The following is a 24,126-nucleotide window of genomic DNA, read 5'->3' on the forward strand; positions in this document are numbered from 1 at the left end:
ATCTTCGTAATCGTATCGACCCATAGAATAAAGATAACATGATTATTAGGCTATACTGTTAACACCAAAAAAAATAAAAAATCCCGTACAGAATTGATGCTTTTCTACTCCTGACTTCAAAAAAAGTTACTAAATTTTCAACCATGGGGATACCAACCCCAAAATGGTAACACTGGAAAAAGCATCTCATACCGCAAAAAAAATGCCATGGCCCCAATAATGAAAAAGCTAATATTTTATAGCCTACAAAAGGAGCCAATGAGGAAACTAAAATCCTGGCAGCTGCAGGGCGCTCCTTCCCCTTCTATGCCTCGCTGTGCGCCCATGAAACAAGTAACGTCACATGGGTCTCTGTACTCGGGAGAAATTGCATTACAAATTGTAAGATGGGTTTTTGCTTTTTATCTTTTGGAAATGTGTAAATTTTAGGGATAAATAAACGTATACATTTTGATGTACCTACTATGAAGATCTCAAGGGGTTAACAATCTTCCTAAATGCTGTTTCTTTTAGTTTGAGGCGGGTAGACATGAAAATGTGTTGTTTATAACGGGGGTTTGATGTAAAATTTCATTTAAAACAGTATTAATCCCCAAAATAGTCAATTCTGAAAATACGCAAAATCGATATTCGATTTGTAAGACGCGTGACATCAAAATAAATTATCCAGACATTTCAAAAATTATGAAAATGTAAAGTAGTCATATTGGAAATGTTATTTAGCAACTTATTTAGGTGATAAATCTATCTGCCTGAAAATGCAATGATTTCGAATTTTCGAAAATAGCAAATTTTTCAAAAAATTCATCTTTTTTTTTTTTTATAAATAAACGCAAAACTTATCATCTAAAATTTACCACTAAAATGAAAACAACACGTGGGGAAAAAAACTGTCTCAGAATTACTTTGATAAGTAACAGTGTTCAAAAGTTGTAACCATATTAAGCGAGGCAAGTCAGAATCCAAAAAATGGGGCTGAGCCTTAAGGAGTTAAAGATGCCTGTTCACAACATGCTCAGATTGTTGACACTGTAACCGTGCTATATGGACATGCAGCACCGCGAGCAAATGGCAAGTGTTATGTAAAAAAATGGTACACTGTGAACATGCTCTTGGTTGACCTTTGCTGTGTTGCGCGTTGAGGTGGGCAGTAGCAGGAAACATCAAGGTTATGGGATGTCCACAGCATCTTTTCATCCTTTTTTATCTTCTACCCGCTACATGGAGCTTCCTTATTATACTTTGCCCAAACTATCAGTGCCTTGGGTCTAGGACATCATCATCATCCTTTGCATCTTCCATCTCCGAGCCCATGACACTTTCCTCTTTTTCAGTCAGCACATTACAGAAAGCTACAGCAGTTGGGTTTCAATTGAAATATAATTGGTATAGACACCCTCAACTTACAACACAAGTTTTTGCAACTTTATGTCTGCAACTGAGACACAGTCGGGTGGATGGCCATGGATTCCCAACTAGGAGAGGTATCATAGAGCATTAATAACTGCCCCATGACTTGTGGCTAAGATAGGTTTACTGTTTTTAAGAGGAATGAGGAAGAGGGCCCTGCACTTTCAAGAGAGCTGAAGTGTAACAAATGGAGGTTTGGGCACTGTCTACCATGAATTGACCAATGCTTCAACTTTTTGTGACCTATTGTGGTCTACAAGTATAAGCTGCACACCCTGGCACATGCTTGCACAAAAGGAAGTTGTAGCACCACCTGAAGCACCACGGCAATGTCCTGCCCCTTGATTTCAGCTTTCCTCCTTTTAAAACACCAGCAGTTCTTCACACTGCGCTTTAGGATCTTATGAGTATAAAATTGCAGTTAAGACCGACAATGCATTGTAGGAATATTCAGATGTATTAAGTTATCTTACTAAAAAAATTCTACAGACTGCCCTGAAAAGGGCAATTATTTACATCTGTCCTTCACAACCTTCTTACCTGCACTCACAAGGGCAATTATTAAATTATTACACCTAAACTCTTTTTTTTTCTGTCCCTATCTCCACCTGCAGCCTTTCCCTCTCTGTCTCCTCTCTGAAATAGCATGCGGACATGTGACCCTGCCTTTTAAACAATCACAGCATGCCCATACTGGTGATGGCTGAAAGCTGGTTAATTTGGCTGCTCAAAACTCAATCAACCAGCGAGTCTGAGTTTTACCAAATGCTGAACCCAAAGCCAGACCATGTAGTGAAGTTCAGCTTCAGGTTCCGGGATCCATACTCGCAAAGTTTGACACGGACCCAGTCTTTGCAATTCTGGTCTGCTCATCACTATTGATTACCAGTAGTGTGCTGTCAAAAAGAAATTCTCTCTTCTTGAAAGTAGCATGGCCATTTTTGAAAGTTTCAAGGAAATTTCCAGATTTTTTATATAATAATGACCTAGAAATAAGATATTCAAGATCACTTATATTCAAAACCGGATGTTTACTCAAGACTTGGAAATTGAAATTCCTAATGTTCTTATGCTGAGCACCAGGCAGATCAAAGATATTGCAGTGGTGAGAGGGACATTGCCACCTTATATGGCACTAGTTTGTTCTTGGTTTTCTCTTACCAATATTTTTTGCTTGTAAATAAGAACATTACTAATCTATTGAGGCTTTTATATCCTTCCTGCAATAATAGATAAAGTTACAGTACACTGTATTGTTAGCTTCCTTTTTACAGATCTTAGATTCAAATCAGGGACATATAATAAAATATTATGAGGCTTCACAGGAGCAGCATAAGATTAGCAGAATGGGGGAGCATTAGAGGAGTCTTCAGTCCAAAAACAAGGGACTATAGACTCACGTAAGATGTTGGAATTTTAAAGAAAAGTGTTAAGGCTTCAAAAGCTGGGTAAAGAAAAACCCCATTTGTGCTTTTTTCTTTTTTTTGCCGTTATTGAAAACTACAGTTTATACCATAAAATACAAACCCTCGTAGAGCTACAGCAACATAATTTGTAACTTGTAAAAATTTGTAAAACTTGTTTAATCTTAACATGGAATGGTGATAATTTGTTTGTTGCTTCTTTGTATATTACCTTCAGGTCTAACTAAGTTTATTATGTTTGTACTTAAGAAGCGTCTCTTGAAAAGCTTTTTTAATGTCCTTATTCCTCAGACTGTATATAATGGGGTTAATCAGTGGGGTAAATACAGTAAACAGGAGGGACAGGATTTTACTGATGGTTGATGATTGTCCCTTTGTTGGAACAACATAAACACTGAATATGGACCAGTAGAATATGGAGACCACGATGAGGTGGGAGCTACAGGTGGAGAAGGCTTTCTGTCTACTGATATTGGAGGGGATCCTTAAGATGGTGATAGTGATATAAACATAACATTTTATAATTATTACAGTTGGAATAATGATCGCAGGAAGACTTTGTATGTACATAATGATCTGGATGAAGAAGGTGTCAGAACAAGCTATTTCCTGTAAGGGCATAAGATCACAGAAGAAATGGTTAATAGTATTTAGGCCGCAGAATTTTATTGTCGATGTTGTAATATTGTCAATAAATGAAAAGAAAATACTGAATAACCAACACAAAGCAGTCATTTTCATACAATATGTACTTGTCATGATAGAAGTATAACGGAGAGGGTTACAGATGGCCACATATCTGTCATAGGACATCACCGTGAGGAGGAAACACTCAAATACTTCCGAGACACAGAAGAAATAAAACTGCGTCAAACACCCGACATAAGTAATGGTCCCCCCATTATTCAGTAAGATGGGGAGTAACTTGGGGACAATATTTGTGGTCAGTAAGATGTCACTGATGGACAGTTGTGAGATGAAGAAGTACATGGGAGTGTGGAGGCTCCGGCTGGTGGCCACCAGAGCGATGATCAGGAGGTTCCCACATATTGTTCCACCAAATACAAGAAGAAAAAGAAGGAATAGAACATTTCTTAGAACTTGACTTCCTTGAAATCCTGATAAGAAAAACTCTTTCACCACAGTCTGATTTGTCTGCAACTGAAATAAGAAAATAAAGAAGTCGGTGAATAATGAGGAGCTCAATATTTTTGACGAGAGCGTAACAGAAGAGTGAAATGACCTCCCATACATTGGAGGAAATGATAAGACTAGAAGTATTCAGGTAACGCTGGATGTTCTCTACCATAATGAACCTTAAAATACTTCTCTGATTTTTCATATTAGTAATACATTAAAAATAAAAAGACTTATTATTTAGGGTTAGTTAAAAAAAATCTGTAAAAAAACTGATTAGTTTCCCGATCTTTTTACAATCCTGGCACATTGCACTACAGCGCAGATAAGACAGACATCCACATTTGGCGGAGGTGGAGGGTCGTGAGTATTTGTCTACAGAAAAATTTACAACTTAACATAAACCACACTGAAGTCTATGACAGTCCATATCTCTCTTGTGAAATATATGCTAAGTACTGCTCCCTCAGTAATTCTCTCCTTACTCTGCCCTCTGTAACCTCATACAGTGGGAGGGAGGAAGTGCTGCTGCACAGTGTAACAACCTGTGAAGCTTCAGCATGGAGGGTAATGCCCCCAGAGCACTTGTGGCCTGTTAGCATAGTTTTAAAAGTTGATTCTAGAAGGAAGGAGGTCATAGATAACAAATAAAAGAAGATACTACAGTCATGGTGCCCGGATCTATGAGTAATGTCCCTGGTTTATCAGGATGGAATCGGATGAGAGATTTTTTTTAACACTATTCATTCCTTTTAAGAAAACCTTCGGTCAGTGGAAAACCTCTAGAAAATAAATTGCTACAATTGCTTTAACACTCAACAGATGAAAAATTTTTACATACCCTTTAATTAGGCCAAGTATTGCTACCAGTAATTATCAATTCACTGGTACAATTCCCCCAAACTACACACCCAATGTACCCACAGCACTCCAGCAACAAAGAAGTATGTGACTTATAATAAATCTCTGGGGGTAACGTTTTTGGCTTTACTAGGGCTAGAATGTTACAAAATAAGAAAAAAACAGTCATGAAAAATTATTTTGAAATTTCAATAGAGATGAGCGAGTATACTCGTCCGAGCTTGATGCTCGTTCGAGTATTAGCTTACTCGAAACGGCTCGTTGCTCGGACGAGTATCTCGCCAGGTCGAGATCGAGCATTTTCTTAACGAAACACAGTGAAGAACAGTGAAGAACACAATGAAAACAGTGAACACAGGATCATTTAAGTGAAGAACACAGTGAAGAACAAATTGCAGATGTTCCGTACATCTGCTTACTTATGGGAAGACACGCGTACCGAACGGTGTTCTTCATAATAGTATGTGAAGAACAATATCTGTGAAGAACACATTGCAGATGTATGGAAACATCTGTAAACTTATTGTTCTTCATATACTATTGTGAAGCACACCGTTTTGCACACGTGTCTTCCCATAAGTTACGGAACATCTGCAATGTGTTCTTCACTGTTTTCTTTCAATGTGTTCTTTCAGTGAAAACATCTGCAAACATCTGCAATGTGTTCTTCTTTAGTGTTTTTTCAATGTGTTCTTTCAGTGAAAAATTCTCGAGTCTCTCATTGACTTCAATGGGGTTTGTTATTCGATACGAGCACTCGAGCATCGGAAAAAGATGGACCCGAGTAACAAGCACTCGAGCATTTTAGTGCTCGCTCATCTCTATTCAATACTTTTGGGCTCTTTGTAGAAAACTTCTCTTTCCTTCTGGAAGAGGCCATGAGGAGGGCACTTCAATGTATATATATATATATATATATATATATATATATATATATATATATATATATATGATAACTAAATATTACATCATATATTTTCAGTGTAAAAGTAAAAAGCTTAATGAGATGAGACCAAAAACAGAACAAATGATGTCCTTAATACCCATGAAATATATATATATATTTGAAAAGAATAAAAAAATAAGATTTTGGGTACCCTAATCGAGGGTGATAACCCTATAAATGAATGACTATGTGATGCCTGGGCACTATGGTTAATGCTAAGATAAAGAGGATAATTGAATTACGAGGAACGTTTATAACAAACTTGAGTTCACAGATTGGTGCTGATGCTGTATATGAGTCTGTTAGATCACAGATTGGTGCTAATGCTGTATATGAGTCTGTTAGATCACAGATTGGTGCTAATGCTGTATATGAGTCTGTTAGATCACAGATTGGTGCTGATGATGTATATGAGACGGTTAGATCATAGATTGGTGCTGATGCTGTATATGAGTCTGTTAGATCACAGATTGGTGCTGATGCTGTATATGAGTCGGTTAGATCACAGATTGGTGCTGATGCTGTATATGAGTCTGTTAGATCACAGATTGGTGCTTATGCTGTATATGAGTCTGTTAGATCACAGATAGGTGCTGATGCTTTATATGAGTCTGTTAGGTCTCTATCACATATTACCAAAAAGATATTACAATTACTTCCTTTGTAAAAATGACATATGATGCATTTACCAAAAGGTGAAAACTAAAGGGAAGGGTGACTACAAAATGTGACATCAGGGGGCGTCCATCTCCTCATCTAATAGGAGAAATAACCACAATATCCGGTATTACCAGCTCAAACACAATGAACAGAACTTTTATATTATTAAGAATTAGTTTAAATTTCTTGTGACACAAAGTGTCTCCCTTCATGATGTGAGCAATAAGACAGCAGATTCCAGAAACCCAGAGGAACTTCCTATAAGCCAGACCACAGATTACAGTGACGCCTATGAAGATGTCTGTGCTGGGACTTACATCAGATATTTCCATGTTTTTCTAAACAATGAATCTGTATTCATCGAATTTCTCCTCCTGATTACTCAATGTGAATGTGAGATGATGAGGGGTCTCCAGACATGGAAACATTTCATAGTACAAGAGCTCCTCTATATATACAGCAGATGACTAGAGGTGAGCTGTGGAGATTTGTCTCTCCTGTGCCTCCCTCCACTGAGACCATGAAGGAAAATAGATCTGCAGGAAATTTTCTGATTGTACACAAGATCACAAGTCTTATTCCTTAAGAAAAATAAAGTCCAAATTTGTATAAATAAACTAAAACTAACTTTTTCCATGCCAAGTTCCTCAGAGATACACCTCAGTAGCAAAGAATGTTGTCAGGCTCGGGGGTAGTGGATCCCCTGAACCACCGCGGACAATGACACAAGTGAACACCTGGGGAGGAAGTCTAAGTGGCACCTGGCCTTTACCAAAGCCTATCGCAAGGCGGGTTGGACTTGCTGCGGCGTGGTGCCACCAGGTCATTCCACAGGCGTGACTTGTCCGAGGTGGTAGGCAAGATCGAGGTACAGAAACGGCAAGCAATCTCGTAGAAAGGGACAGGCAGGAGGTTAGGATGGGCAGCACAGGTACATAGGCCCTGCCTGGTGTAGAATAAATTCTGCACAGTCGGCTGCCCCCATACATCAATAGGCGGAAGCCACTACATTAACCCATTGGGCAGGTAATGAGACGTAATGTCCCTGCCCATGATTGATTACTCGTCTACATGTCAATTATGAGGTTCACCTTAAGATAAATGGTATTGAACACCTTATTTTGTTTGCAACCTGCTGAAAAAAGTAGAGGCGGCTTGGAATTACATAAGTCACTTTGAGAAGATCTTTAAATCTGTCCAATTGCTCAAACTATCAGCACCCTTTGTCTAGGACATCATCATCACCCTTTGCATCTTCTATCTCCAGCACCATACCACTATCCTCTTTTTCAGTCGGCACATTGCAGAAAGCCAAAGCAGGTTGGTTTCATGATCAATTTAAATACATTGTGATGGTTTGCTGTAGACACCCTCAAATTCCAACACAAGTTCTTGGGAATTGCAACCCGGTGCGGAGGAGTTCCCAAAAGTAAATTGTCCGACGACAATCCGATGCGCTGCGATTCAATAAGATCATGCGCACGACTTCCTGAATGTGTTGCTTCCTTGATCAGGTACACCGGAGTTCACTATCTTCTTCCCAGTGTATGTAAGTGTATGGCTCGTGACACAATTTTTAAGTTAAATCCCGCGGTTTGTCCGAATGCGTCAGAACGTCCGACGGCCTGCGCTCCGATTTGTGTTGCAAGAAATATTAAAACTAGTATCATAGTATTTAAGGCTGGAAGGAGACGCAAGTCCATCAAGTCCAACCTTTAAGAATTAAATAAATGTTTTATCCCCATAACCCGTGATTTTTTTTTTCTCTCCAGAAAGTCATCCAGGCCTCTCTTGAACATGTACATAGAGTCCGCCATAACAACCTCCTGCGGCAGAGAGTTCAACAGTCTCACTGCTCTTACAGCAAAGAACCTTTGTCTATGGTGATGGTAAAATTGCCTCTCCTCTAGGCGTAGAGGATGCCCCCTTGTCCTGGTCACAGGCCGAGGTATAAAAAGATCTTTGGAGAGATCTTTGTACTGTCCGTTCAGGTATTTGTACATTGTAATGAGGTCTCCCCTCAGTCGTCTTTTTTCTAAACTGAATAATCCCAAATTTTGTAATCTGTCAGTGTATTCTAGTTCCCCCATTCCCCTAATAATCCTGGTTGCTCTCCTCTGCACCCGTTCCAGCTCTACTATATCCTTTTTATACACTGGTGCCCAAAACTGTACACAATATTCCATGTGTGGTCTGACCAGGGATTTGTATAAGGGCAAAACTATGTCTTTATCATGAGAATCTATTCCTCTCTTGATACATCCCATTATTTTATTTGCTTTAGCAGCAGCCGCCTGGCTCTGGTCACTAAAATTAAGCTTACCATCCACCAATACCCCCAAGTCCTTTTCAGCTTCAGTTTTACTAAGTAATTGACCGTTTAGAACATAATTATACTTTTTGTTTCCATGGCCCAAGTGCATAACTTTACATTTATCTACATTAAACCTCATCAACCATTTCTCTGCCCATCCCTCAAGCTTCCACAAATCCCTCTGTAATGCTAAACTATCGACCTCAGTATTTATTACTTTACACAGCTTAGCATCATCTGCAAATATTGAAACTTGACTGTGTAAACCCACTACAAGGTCATTAATAAAAATATTAAAAAGAAGTGGCCCCAATACTGACCCATGTGGCACTCCACTGGTAACATCAACCCAATCTGAGAATGTGCCATTAATGACCACCCTCTGTTTTCTATCACTAAGCCAATTACTTACCCAAATACACAGATTTTCTCCTATTCCCAGCAGTCTCATTTTATATACCAACCTTTTATGTGGCACGGTGTCAAATGCCTTTGAGAAGTCCAGATATACAACATCCACAGCGTCCCCCAGATCCAGTCTTGAACTTACCTCCTCGTAGAAACCAATCAGATTAGTCTGACAGGACCGATCTCTCATAAACCCATGCTGACGCTGGGTTATAAGGTTGTGCACAGTGAGATACTCCAGGATAGCATCTCTAATAAACCCCTCAAATATTTTCCCCACCACAGCAGTTAGACTCACGGATCTGTAGTTTCCAGGATCGCTATTTGATCCTTTTTTGTATATTGGTACCACATTTGCTATGCGCCATTCCTGTGGAACATAACCAGTCCTCAGTGAATCTTCAAATATTAAAAATAACGGTCTGTCTATCACGGTACATAATTCATGCAGAACCCGGGGGTGTATGCCATCTGGCCCAGGTGATTTATCTATCTTAGTGGTTGCGAGGCGGCACCGTACCTCTTCCTGGGTTAAACTGTTGACATTATAAAAAGAATTTACATTATTCCTCATTGTGTCTTCCACAAGGGGATTTTCCTGGGTAAAGACAGTTGAGAAGGCGACATTCAGTAGATTGGCCCTTTCCTCATCTCCTTCCACCATGACCCCCATGTTATTTCTAAGGGGACCCACACTCTCTGTTTTTAGTTTCTTATCATTTATATACTTGAAAAATAATTTGGGATTATTTTTGCTCTCCCTGGCAATATTTCTCTCAGTCTCTATTTTTGCGGCCTTTATCTGCTTTTTACAGGATTTATTTTTCTCTTTATAATCCTGTAATGCCTCATCGCTACCTTCACGTTTAAGCACCTTAAACGCTTTATCTTTCTCGCTTATTGCTTTCCTTACAAGACTAGTTAGCCACATAGGCTTTTTCTTGTTCCTTTTATGCTCTTTCCCATAAGGTATGTGTTTCTCACAGGACTTTTTCAGAATATATGAGAAAAAGTCCCATTTTTGGGGGGGGCTTTTGTCTTTGAGAACATTATCCCAGTCTATGCCTTTAAGGTCTTCCCTTAGTTGCTGAAAATTTGCCCTCCTGAAGTTTAGAGTGTTGGTTGCCCCTTCACTAACGCTCTTAGTAAAGCGTAATACAAAATCAATGATATTATGATCACTATTCCCCAGGTTCCCCCCAACTTGTAGTTTTGATACCCTATCAGGTCTGTTGGTAAGGATAAGGTCCAGCAGTGCCCCCCCTCTTGTTGGCTCCAGGACTAGTTGCGACAGGTAATTGTCTTTTGTTGTTGACAAGAACCTGCTGCCTTTGAAGGACCTGCAGGTTTCTGCCCCCCAGTCAATATATGGGTAATTGAAGTCCCCCATGATAAGTACTTCACCTTGCTTTGAAGCCGCATCCATTTCACTTATCAGCATTTCCTCTGCTGCCTCCATTATATTTGGAGCCTTATAACAAACCCCTAGTAATATTTTATTATTCTTTTTCCCTCCCCTTATCTCCACCCATAGGGACTCCACATTTGCATTTGTGTTACTGATGTCATCTCGCAGGACAGGCTTGAGGCAAGAATTCACATATAAACAAACCCCTCCACCTTTTTTATTTATACGATCCTTTCTAAAAAGACTATAACCATCTATAGTAACAGCCCAGTCATAGCTACTGTCCAGCCAGGTCTCGCTGATGCCCACTATATCATATTTCCGCTCCAACATCAAGAGTTCCAGTTCCTCCATTTTGTTTGTGAGACTTCTGGCATTTGTGTACATACACTTTATATGGTTTTCCCTGTCCGTATTCCTTTTGTCCTTATTCCCCAATCTCATTACAGCCCCCCTTCCTCCCTCATGGACTATGACTCTTCCCAGCTCTCTATGCACACAGTCTATTTGCCCTGCACAAGTGTAGTTGCCCTCGCCCCAGGTCTCTAGTTTAAACACTCCTCCAACCTTCTAGCCATTTTTTCCCCTAAAACAGCGGCCCCCTCCCCATTGAGGTGCAGCCCATCCCTACTGTAGAGCCTGTAGCCGACAGAAATGTCAGTCCAGTTCTCCATGAACCCAAAACCCTCCTTGATAGGAACACTTTGACTTTTGTGGCCCCAATTCCCCAAACTAATCTATGTATATTCAAAAAGAAAAAGAGGGGAATTGTATGTGGTAGGCTATATAAACCAATACAAGGTAGTGGAGTATCAAAAAATATAAATGTTGCTTTATTTGTAATCCCACATTAAACAAACATTTAAAAACATTTAAAACCGCACAACTGACATGTGCAATGTTCCAGGCATGAACTATTTGTGTGTGTCTCTATAGTTCATGCGGTGCCCTAACTATCCCTTTGTGTGTCTATTGGAAGTGGTGACCTATATATGCTGTGTAAGATCGTTGGAGTATGGATGTTATGTCCTATGTATTAGGTCTTAGGGGGTGTTATGCTCCCTAATGCAAATGCATCAGCATGTATAGGCAATATACGTATAACTCAAGTGAATTTAAGGTCAGATATCACCATGTCCAGTAGAAAGGGATAGGGGCTCAGCTCCCCACGCGTTCCGCCACTGTTTGGCTTCCTCAGGGGTCCCTCCTTCCTACACCAACTTTTGAGCCACTTATTTACCTCCTTGATCTCCCGCTGCCTTTCTGGTGTGGCACGTGGTACAGGCAGTATTTTGGAGAAAATTACCTTTGAGGTCCTTGCCCTGAGCTTATGGCCTAAATCTCTGAAATCATTTTTAAGGACCTTCCACCTACCTCTTACTTTGTCATTAGTGCCAATGTGGACCATGACCGCTGGTTCCTCACCGACCCCTCCTAATAATCCGTCAACCCGATCTGCAACATGCCGAACCCGAGCACCCGGCAAACAACACACTGTTCGGTATGCACGCTCTTTGTGACAGATTGCCCTGTGTGTTCCCCTAATAATGGAATCTCCCACTACCAGCACCTGTCTGACCTTGCCTGTGCTCCCATTACCCTTCTTACTGGAGCAGAGAGTCCCCTGGTTGCTAGCGGCCACGTCTTTCTGCAGCATTGCTACCCCAGAGCTGATATCCCCCTCATCCGCCAGCCTGGCAAACTTATTGGGGTGCACCAGATCGGGACTAGACTCCCTACAACTTTTCCCTCTACCCCGCCTTCTACATGTTACCCAACTAGCTGCCCCCTCACTCTGCACCTCCATACTTCCCTCCCCACACCCATCTTCCCCAGAGAGTTTGTGCTCCAGGAGCAGCAAACTTCGTTCCATATTATCAATTGCCCGCAGCCTTGAAACTTGCTCATTTAGATCCAGAATCTGGGCTTCCAGATGAGCAATTTTCACACACCCCACACATCAGTATTCCCCCTCGAACGGCTGTTCAAGGAAAGCATACATGGCACAGGATGTACACTGTGTAGCAATGCCACTTATGGAGTCCATTATTCTAATGGGGATTACAATAGAAATATGCACAGAAAGAAGAATTTACAGTCAAAGTAACACAAAATACAGCAGTTACCTACTAAAGCCCCTCAGACTTAAGTCCCTTAAACCTAAGTCACACTTAAGACACTGCCCACACTTGGAATCAATGCACACTCGCCGCCAAGCTCACACACTCGCTTTTCTGATGCTTCTTTTAAAGGTTATCTGCCACAAAAATCTGCAGAGCTCACTGCACAAGATCTGGCTGCAAACCACCAAACAAACTGACCACAGAAGTATATAAAGGCTGCTAATTAGATAGCCACAAACCACTATTAATTAGGCAGCACCTGTGACTATACTGTCTAGATAAGCAAGGTGACTGCCTCCCTATACCCCCACACAATATACAGATTATGCAAGTAAAATACCTTCAGATCTACTTGGTTGCAATAAAAATCACACAATGAATATCAGAAAATAAAAATGTAGATGCACTTATCTATTTGTTGCTGGATCCAAAAAGTACTCCTTCCCTTAAACCTAAGTCACACTTAAGACACTGCACACACACTTCGGATCAATGCACACTCGCCACCAAGCTCCCACACTCGCTTTTCTGATGCTTCTTTTAAAGGTTACCTGCACAAAAATCTGCAGAGCTCACTGCAACAAGATCTGGCTGCAAAAGCCAAAGCTATTACGACTAAATCCAATCGCGTGTGACATAATCACCTGCTATGTACCTGTTCCAGCAGGCACGATCCCTGAAAAAGTTGGAAAACCAAACGGAAATGCGGCCGTGGGACCCATAGTAAATAAGCCCCCATGTCTGCAAGTGAGACACAGTCGGGTGGATGGCCATGGATTCCCAACTAGGAGCGGTATCATAGAGCATTAATAACTGCCCCATGACTTGTGGCTAAGATATGTTTACTGTTTTTAAGAGGAATGAGGTAGAGGGCTCTGCACTTTCAAGAGAGCTGAAGTGTAACAAATGGAAGTTTGGGCACTGTCTACCATGAATTGACCAATGCTTCAACTTTTTGTGACCTTTTGTGGTCTACAAGTATATGCTGCACACCCTGGCACCTGCTTGCACAAAAGGAAGTTGTTGCACCACCTGCAGCACCACGGCAATGTCCTGTCACTGGAATTCTGCTTTCCTTCACACTGTACTTTAGGATCTTATAAGTATATAAATGCAGTTAAAGACTGATAATGCATTGTAGATATATTCAGATGTATTAAGTTATCTTACTAAAACATGTTCTACAGTCTGCCCTGAAAAGGGCAATTATTTACATCTGTCCTTCACAGCCTTCTTACCTGCACTCAAAAGGGCAATTATTCATTATTGCACCTAACGCTTTTCTTTTCTGTCCCTATCTCTCCCTGCAGCCTTTCTCCTCTCTGAAATAGCACGCGGACATGTGACCCTCCCTTTTAAACCCCAGGGTCTCATGTCTCCAATGGTAAATCCCAGCATGCCCAAACTGATATTGACTGAAAGCCGGTTAATTTGGCTGCTCAGGACTAAATCAACCAGCGAGTCTGAGTTTTACCAAATGCTGAACCCGAAGTCAGACTGTGATGCTGAAGTTCAGCTTCGGGTTCCGGGATCCAAACTTGCAAAGTTTGACACTGACCCAGACTTTGCAATTCTGGTCTTCTCATCACTATTACCAGTAGTGTGCTGTCTAAAACAAACCCTCTCTTTCTTTTCCAGGTATTGTTTGTTTTCTAGATTTTTTATATTTATGATCTAAAAATAAGATATTCAAGATCACTAATATTCAAAACCGGATGTTTACTCAAGACTTGAAATCTGAAATTCAAATATTTTTTATGCTGAGCACCAGGCAGATAAAAGATATTGCAGTGGTGAGATGGAAATTGCCACCTTATATGGCCCTAGTTGAAAGACAGTGCTTGTTCTTGGTTTTCTCCTACCAATATTTTTTGCTTGTAAAAAGCATTGGTAATCGATTGAGGCTTTTATGCAAAGTATATCCTTCTTGCAATAATAGTTAAACTTACAGCACAATATTGTTGCCTTCCTTTTTATAGTTCTTAGATTCAAAACAAGGACATAGTATAAAATATTACGAGGCTTCACAGGAGCAGAATAAGATTAGCAGAATGGGGGAGCAATTCCTTCTGTTTTTAGAGAAGTCTCCAGTCCATAAACTAGGGACTATAGACTCACGTAAGATGTTTGAATTTTAAAGGAAAGTGTTAAAGTTTCAAAAGCCAGTTGCAAACTTTTTGTGCAGGAAAACCCCATTTGTGTTTTTTTCTTTTTTTTTTTAACAGTTATTGAAAACTACAGTTTATACCATAAAATACAAACCCTCGTAGAGCTACAGCAACAGAATCTGTAACTTGTAAAAACTTGTAAAACTTGTTTAATTTCAAAATCAAATGGTGATAATGGGTTTGTTGCTTCTAACTATATTACCTTCAGGTCTAACTAAGTTTACTATGTTTGTACTTAAGAAGCATCTCTTGAAAAGCTTTTTTAATGTCCTTATTCCTCAGACTGTATATAATGGGGTTAATCAGTGGGGTAAACACAGTAAACAGGAGGGACAGGATTTTACTGATGGTTGATGATTGTCCTTTTGTTGGAACAACATAAACACTGAATATGGACCAGTAGAATATGGAGACCACGATGAGGTGGGAGCTACAGGTGGAGAAGGCTTTCTGTCTACTGATATTGGAGGGGATCCTTAAGATGGTGATAGTGATATAAACATAACATTTTATAATTATTATAGTTGGAATAATGATCGCAGGAAGACTTTGTATGTATGTAATGATCTGGATGAAGAAGGTGTCAGAACAAGCTATTTCCTGTAAGGGCATAAGATCACAGAAGAAATGGTTAATAGTATTTAGGCCGCAAAATTTTATTGTCGATGTTGTAATATTGTCAAAAAATGAAAAGAAAATACTGAATAACCAACACATCGCAGTCATTTTCATACAATATGTACTTGTCATTATAGAAGTATAACGGAGAGGGTTACAGATGGCCACATATCTGTCATAGGACATCACCGTGAGGAGGAAACACTCAAATGCTTCCGAGACACAGAAGAAATAAAACTGCGTCATACACCCGACATAAGTAATGGTCCCCCCATTATTCAGTAAGATGGGGAGTAACTTGGGGACAATATTTGTGGTTAATAAGATGTCACTGATGGACAGTTGTGAGATGAAGAAGTACATGGGAGTGTGGAGGCTCCGGCTGGTGGACACCAGAGCGATGATCAGGAGGTTCCCACATATTGTTCCACCAAATACAAGAAGGAAAAGAAGGAATAGAACATTTCTTAGAACTTGACTTCCTTGAAATCCTGATAGGAAAAACTCTTTCACCACAGTCTGATTTGTCTGCAACTGAAATAAGAAAGTAAAGAAGTCGGTGAATAATGAGGAGCTCAATAATTATGGCGCGGACGTTACTGAAGAGTGAAATGACCTCCCATACATTGGAGGAAATGATAAGACTTGAAGTATTCAGGTAACGCTGGATGTTCTCTACCATAATGAACCTTAAAATACTTCTCTGATTTTTCATATTAGTAATACATTAAAAATAAAAAGACTTATTATTTAGGGTTAGTTAAAAAAAATCTATAAAAAAACTGATTAGTTAATATTTTCCCGACCTTAGATATGCATAAAAATTTCAGCCTAAATATGGTCCAGATGTTTTAAAAGTCTTTTTACAAACCTGGCAGATTGCACTACAGCGCAGATAAGACAGACATCCACATTTGGCGGAGGTGGAGGGTCGTGAGTATTTGTCTACAGAAAAATGTAGAACTTAACATAAACCATACTGAAGTCTATGACAGTCCATATCTCTCTTGTGAAATATATGCTAAGTACTGCTCCCTCAGAAATTCTCTCCTTACTCTGCCTGCTGTAATCTCATACAGTGGGAGGGAGGAAGTGCTGCTGCACAGTGTAACAAACTGTGAAGCTTCAGCATGGAGGGTAATGCCCCCAGAGCACTTGTGGCCTGTTAGCATAGTTTTACAAGTTGATTTTAAAAGGAAGGAGGTCATAGATAACAAATAAAAGAAGATACTACAGTCATGGTGCCCGGATCTATGAGTAATGTCCCTGGTTTATCAGGATGGAATCGGATGGGAGATTTTCTTTAACACTATTCATTCCTTTTAAGAAAACCTTTGGTCAGTTGAAAACCTCTAAAAAATAAATTGCTACAATTTAGAGATGAGCGAGCATACTCGTCCGAGCTTGATGCTCGTTCAAGTATAGGAGTACTTGAAACAACTCGTTGCTCGGACGAGTATCTCGCCGGCTCGAGATTGAGCATTTACTTAATGAAACACAGTGAAGAACAGTGAAGAACACAATGAAAGCAGTGAACACAGTGAACACAGGATCATTTAAGTGAAGAACAGATTGAAAGAACACAGTGAAGAACACAGTAAAGAACACATTACAGATGTTCCGTACATCTTCTAACTTTTCCGAAGACACGTGTGCCGAACGGTGTTCTTCACAATATTATGTGAAGAACAATATGTGTGAAGAACACATTGCAGATGTATGGAAATATCTGCAATGTGTTCTTCACACATATTGTTCTTCACATACTATTGTGAAGAAAACCATTCGGCACGCGTGTCTTCTGATAAGTTAACAGATGTGCAGAAACATCTGCAATGTGTTCTTTCCTGTGTTCTTCACTGTGTTCTTTCAGTGAAAAATGCTCGGGTCTCCCATTGACTTCAATGGGGTTCGTTATTCGATACGAGCACTCGAGCATCGGGAAAAGTTTGACCCGAGTAACGAGGACTCGAGCATTTTAGTGGTTGCTCATCTCTATTAAAATTGCTTTACAGATGAAATGTATACTTACCCTTTAATTAGGCCAAATAGTGCTACCAGTAATTATCAATTATTCAGTGGTACAACTCCCCCAAACTACACACCCAATGTACCCACACCACTCCAGCAACAAAGAAGTATGTGACTTATAATAAATCTCTGGGGGTAACGTTTTTGGCTTTACTAGGGCTAGAAGGTTACAAAATAATAAAAAAACAGTCATGAAAAATTATTTTGAAATTTCAATACGTTTGAGCTCTTTGTAAAACACTTCTCTTCCCTTCTGGAAGGGGCCATGAGGAGGAAACTTCAATGTATATATATATACCGTATATGATAACTAAATATTACATCATATATTTTCAGTGTAAAAGTAAAAAGCTTAAAAGATGAGATCAAAAACAGAACAAATGATGTCCTTAATACCCATGAAATATATATATATATATTTATATTTAAAAAGAATAAAAAAAATAAGATTTTGGGTACCCGAATCGCGGGTGATAACCCTATAAATGAATGACTATGTGATGCCTGGGCACTATGGTTAATGCTGAGATAAAGAGGATAATTGAATTACGAGGAACGTTTATAACAAACTTGAGTTCAAAGATTGGTGCTGATGCGGTATATGAGTCTGTTAGATCACAGATTGGTGCTGATGCTGTATATGAGTCGGTTAGATCACAGATTGGTGCGGATGCTGTATATGAGTTGGTTAGATCACAGATTGGTGCTGATGCTGTATATGAGTCGGTTAGATCACAGATTGGTGCTAATGCTGTATATGAGTCTGTTAGATCACAGATTGGTGCTGATGCTGTATATGAGTCTGTTAGATCACAGATTGGTGCTGATGCTGTATATGAGTTGGTTAGATCACAGATTGGTGCTGATGCTGTATATGAGTCTGTTAGATCACAGATTGGTGCTGATGCTGTAAATGAGTCGGTTAGATCACAGATTGGTGCTGATGCTGTATATGAGTCGGTTAGATCACAGATTGGTGCTGATGCTGTATATGAGTCTGTTAGATCACAGATTGGTGCTGATGCTGTATATGAGTCAGTTAGATCACAGATTGGTGCTGATGCTGTATATGAGTCTGTTAGATCACAGATTGGTGCGGATGCTGTATATGAGTTGGTTAGATCACAGATTGGTGCTGATGCTGTATATGAGTCGGTTAGATCACAGATTGGTGCTGATGCTGTATATGAGTCGGTTAGATCACAGATTGGTGCTGATGCTGTATATGAGTCTGTTAGATCACAGATTGGTGCTGATGCTTTATATGAGTCTGTTAGGTCTCTATCACATATTACCAAAAAAATATTACAATTATTTCCTTTGTAAAAATGACATATGATGCATTTACCAAAAGTTGAAAACTAAAGGGAAGGGTGACTACAAAATGTGACATCAGGAGGCGCCCATCTCCTCATCTAATAGGAGAAATAATCACAATATCCGGTATTACCAGCTCAAACACAATGAACAGAACTTTTATATTATTAAGAATTAGTTTAAATTTCTTGTGACACAAAGTGTCTCCCTTCATGATGTGAGCAATGAGACAGCAGATTCCAGAAACCCAGAGAGGAACTTCCTATAAGCCAGACCACCCACCACAGTGACGCCTATGAAGATGTCTGTGCTGGGACTTACATCAGATATTTCCATGTTTTTGTAAACAATGAATCTGTATTCATCGAATTTCTTCTCCTGATGACTCTATGTGAATGTGAGATGATGAGGGGTCTCCAGATGTGGAAACATTTCATAGAACAAGAGCACCTCTATATATACAGCGGATGACTAGAGGTGAGCTGTGGAGATTTGTCTCTCCTGTGCCTCCCTCCACTGAGACCATGACGGAAATAGATCTGCAGGAAATTTTCTGATTGTACACAAGATCACAAGTCTTATTCCTTAAGAAAAATAAAGTCCAAATTTGTATAAATAAACTAAAACTAACCTTTTCCATGCCTAGTAACTTAGAGACGCACCTCAGTAGCAAAGGATGTTGTCATGCTCGGAGGTAGTGGATCCTCAGAACCACCGCGGACGATGACACTAGCCAACACCTGGGACTGGAGTTTGAGTAGCACCAGGCTTTCACCAGAGCCCGCTGCAAAGCGGTTTGGACTTACTGTGGTGTGGTACCACCAGGTCATTCCACAGGCATGACTTGTCCGAGGTGGCAGCCAAGATCGAGTTACAGGAACGGCAGGCAATCTCATAGTCAGGGACAGGCAGGAGGTCAGGATGGGCAGCACAGGTACACAGGCCCTGCCTGGTGTAGAATAAAAGCTGCACAGCCGGCTGCCCCCATACATCAATAGGCGGAAGCCACTACATTAACCCAGTGGGCAGGTAATGAGACGTAATGTCCCTGCCCATGATTGATTACTCGTCTACACGTCAGTTATGAGGTTCACCTTAAGATAAATGGTATTGAACACCTTATTTTGTTTACAACCTGCTGAAAAAAGTAGAGGCGGCTTGGAATGACATAAGTCACTTTGAGAAGATCTTTAAATCTGTCCAATTGCCCAAACTATCAGCACCCTTTGTCTAGGACATCATGATCACCCTTTGCATCTTCTATCTCCGGCGCTATTCCACTGTCCTCTTTTTCAGTCGGCACATTGCAGAAAGCCAAAGCAGTTGTGCTTCATTATCAATTAAAATATATTATGATGGTTTGCTGTAGACACCCTCAAATTCCAACACAAGTTCTTGGGAATTGAAACTCTATGGGGCACGTTTACTTACCCGGTCTGGAGGAGTTCCTGAAAGTGCATTGTCCGACGACAATCCACTGTGCTGCGATTCAATAAGATCATGCGCACGACTTCCTGAATGTGTCATTTCCTTAATCAGGTACACCGGAGTTCACCATCTTCTTAACGGTATATGTAGGTGTATGGCTCGCGACACAATTTTTAAGTTAAATCCCGTGTTTTGTCCGAATGCTTCAGAATGTCCAACGGCCTGCCCCCCAATTTGTGTTTTATGAAAGCTGGAGTGATTGTGTGTGACACAATCGCCTGCTACATACCTGTCCCAGCAGGGGCAATCCCCGAAAAGTTTGGAAAACCCAACAGAAATGCGGCCGTGGGACCCTTAGTAAATAAGCCCCCATGTCTGCAACTGAGACACAGTTGGGTGAATGGCCATGGATTCCCAGCTAGGAGAGGTATCATAGAGCATTAATAACTGCCCCATGACTTGTGGCTAAGATGGGTTTATTGTTTTTAAGAGGAATGAGGTAGAGGGCTCTGCGCTGTCAAGAGAGCTGAAGTGTAACAAATGGAAGTTTGGGAACTGTTTGTTTGGCACAAATCGGAAATATTCTGGAAACCAGACGAAAATGCGCGATTCGGACCCTTAGTAAATGAGCCCCAGTGTTTGTTCTTTGTTTTCTCGTACCAATAATTTTTGCTTTAAAAAACATTGGTAATCTGCTGAGGTTTTTTTGCAAATTATATCCTTCCTGTAATAATCATTTAAGTTACAGCACAATATTGTTGCCTTCCTTTTTATAGTTACTAGATTCAAAACAAGGACACATTATAAAATATTACGAGGCTTCACAGGAGCAGAATAAGATTAGCAGAATGGGGGAGCAATTTCTTCTGTTTTTAGAGAAGTTTCCAGTCCAGAAACTAGGGACTATAGACTCACGTAAGATGTTGGAATTTTAAAAGAAAGTGTTAAGGTTTCAAAAGCTGGGTGCAAACTTTTTGTGCAGGAAAACCCCATTTGTGTTTTTTTCTTTTTTTTTTAATCTATTATTGAAAACTGCATTTTATACCATTTAAATACAAACCCTCGTAGAGCTACAGCAACAGTATTTGTAACTTGAAAAAACTTGTAAAACTTGTTTAATCTCAAGATGGAATGGTGATAATTGGTTTGTTGCTTCTAACTATATTACCTTCAGGTCTACCTAAGTTTACTATGTTTGTACTTAAGAAGCGTCTCTTGAAAAGCTTTTTTAATGTCCTTATTCCTCAGACTGTATATAATGGGGTTAATCAGTGGGGTAAACACAGTAAACAGGAGGGACAGGATTTTACTGATGGTTGATGATTGTCCTTTTGTTGGAACAACATAAACACTGAATATGGTCCAGTAGAATATGGAGACCACGATGAGGTGGGAGCTACAGGTGGAGAAGGCTTTCTGTCTACTGATATTGGAGGGGATCCTTAAGATGGTGATAGTGATATAAACATAACATTTTATAATTATTATAGTCGGAATAATGACCACAGGAAGACTTTGTATGTACGTAATTATCTGGATGAAGAAGGTGTCAGAACAAGTTATTTCCTGTAAGGGCATAAGATCACAGAAGAAATGGTTAATAGTATTTAGGCCGCAAAATTTTATTGTTGATGTTGTAATATTGTCAATAAATGAAAAGAAAATACTGAATAACCAACACATCGCAGTTATTTTCATACAATATGTACTTGTCATGATAGAAGTATAACGGAGAGGGTTACAGATGGCCACATATCTGTCATAGGACATCACCGTGAGGAGGAAACACTCAAATACTTCCGAGACACAGAAGAAATAAAACTCCGTCATACACCCGACATAAGTAATGGTCCCCCCATTATTCAGTAAGATGGGGAGTAACTTGGGGACAATATTTGTGGTTAATAAGATGTCACTGATGGACAGTTGTGAGATGAAGAAGTACATGGGAGTGTGGAGGCTCCGGCTGGTGGACACCAGGACGATGATCAGGAGGTTCCCACATAGTGTCCCACCAAATACAAGAAGGAAAAGAAGGAATAGAACATTTCTTAGAAGTTGACTTCCTTGAAATCCTGATAAGAAAAACTCTTTCACCACAGTCTGATTTGTCTGCAACTGAAAAAATAAAGAAAAGAAGTCGGTGAATGATGAGGAGCTGAATAATTATGGCGAGGACGTTACTGAAGAGTGAAAAGTCTTCACATACATCGGAGGAAATGATGAAACTAGAAGTATTCAGGTAACGCTGGATGTTCTCTACCATAATTAACCTTAAAATACTTCTCTGATTTTTCATATTAGTAATATGTTAAAAATAAAAAGACTTATTATTTAGGGTTAGTTAAAAAAAAATCTGATCTTAGAAATGCATAAAAATTTCAGCCCAAATATGGTCCAGGTGTTTTAAAAGATGCAAGTCTTTTTACAAACCTAGCACATTGCACTACAGCACAGATAAGACAGACATCCACGTTCGGCAGGGTGGAGGACCGTGAGTATTTGTCTACAGAAAAAAGTACAACTTAACATAAACCACACTGAAGTCTATGACAGTCCATATCTCTCTTGTGAAACATATGCTAAGTACTGCTCCCTCAGAAATTCTCTAATTTTAGAAGGAAGGAGGCCATGGATAACAAATATAAGAAGATACCACAGCCCCAGTGCCGGATCTATGAATGATGTTCCTGGTTTATCAGGATGTATTTTGATGGGAGATTTTCTTTAACATTATTCATTTTAAGAAAACCGTGGGTCAGTGGAAAATCTCTAAATATAAATGGCTATAATTGCTTTACAACACTCCAGAGAGGAGATTTATACTTACCCTTTAATTAGCCCAAGTATTGCTACCAGCAATTATCAATTATTAAGTGGTACAACTCCCCCAAACTACACACCCAATGTACCCACAGCACTCCAGCCTTAAAGAAGTTTGTGACTTATTATAAGTCTCTGGGGGTAACATTTTTGGCTTTACAAGGGCTAGAAAAATTATTTTAAAATTTTAATAAAGATGAGCGAGTATACTCGTCCGAGCTTGATGCAAGTTCGAGTATTAGCATACTCGAAATGGCTCATTGCTCGGAAGAGAATCTCGCTGGCTCGAGATCGAGCATTTACTTAACGAAACACAGTGAAGAACAGTGAAGAACACAATGAAAACACAATAGTATGTGAAGAACATTATATGTGAAGAACACATTGCAGATGTATGGAAACATCTACAATGTGTTCTTCACACATACTATTGTGAAGAACACCTGTCTTCCTATAAGTTAGCAGATGTACGGAACATCTGCAGTGTGTTCTTCACTGTGTTCTTTCAATGTGTTCTTTCAGTGAAAACATCTGCAAACATCTGCAATGTGTTCTTCTTCAGTGTTCTTCTTTCAATGTGTTCTTTCAGTGAAAAATGCTCGAGTCTCCCTTTGACTTCAATGGGGTTCGTTATTTGATACGATCACTCGAGCACCGGGAAAAGTTTGACCCGAGTAACGAGAACTCGAGCATTTTAGTGCTCGCTCATCTCTAAATTTCAATACTTTTGGGCTCTTTGTAAAAAACTTCTTTTCCCTTCTGGAAGGGGCCATGAGGAGGGCACTTCAATTTATATATATATATATATATATATATATATATATATATATATATATATATATATATATATATATGATAACTAAATATTACATCATATATTTTCAGTCTAAAAGTAATGAGCTTAAAAGATGAGACCAAAAACAGAACAAATGATGTTCTTAATACCCATATATATGAAAAATTTAAAAAGAATAAAAATATAAGATTTTGGATACCCGAATCGCTGGTGATAACCCTATAGATGAATGATGCCTGGGCACTATGGTTAAT

General features: G+C 39.6%; 3 protein-coding genes across 3 annotated transcripts; all 3 read right to left on the reverse strand.

The window, feature by feature from the left end:
- Positions 1-3,053: 3,053 nt before the first annotated feature.
- LOC140128666 (olfactory receptor-like protein DTMT) lies at positions 3,054-4,143 on the reverse strand. The gene is made up of 2 exons (XM_072150365.1): positions 4,087-4,143; positions 3,054-3,995 (listed from the first exon to the last, which is right to left on the reverse strand). Exons 1-2 carry the CDS (start codon positions 4,141-4,143, stop codon positions 3,054-3,056), a joined length of 999 nt encoding a protein of 332 aa, XP_072006466.1.
- A 10,926-nt stretch (positions 4,144-15,069) lies between these two features.
- LOC140128667 (olfactory receptor-like protein DTMT) lies at positions 15,070-16,159 on the reverse strand. The gene is made up of 2 exons (XM_072150366.1): positions 16,103-16,159; positions 15,070-16,011 (listed from the first exon to the last, which is right to left on the reverse strand). The coding sequence occupies exons 1-2, from the start codon at positions 16,157-16,159 to the stop codon at positions 15,070-15,072; spliced, it is 999 nt and encodes a 332-aa protein (XP_072006467.1).
- Positions 16,160-21,429: 5,270 nt separating this feature from the next.
- Positions 21,430-22,519, reverse strand: LOC140128668 (olfactory receptor-like protein DTMT). Its single transcript, XM_072150367.1, has 2 exons — positions 22,463-22,519; positions 21,430-22,371 (listed from the first exon to the last, which is right to left on the reverse strand). Exons 1-2 carry the CDS (start codon positions 22,517-22,519, stop codon positions 21,430-21,432), a joined length of 999 nt encoding a protein of 332 aa, XP_072006468.1.
- Positions 22,520-24,126: the final 1,607 nt, after the last annotated feature.

This window comes from Engystomops pustulosus, chromosome 4 (assembly GCF_040894005.1).
Source record: "Engystomops pustulosus chromosome 4, aEngPut4.maternal, whole genome shotgun sequence".
NCBI lineage: Eukaryota > Metazoa > Chordata > Amphibia > Anura > Leptodactylidae > Engystomops > Engystomops pustulosus.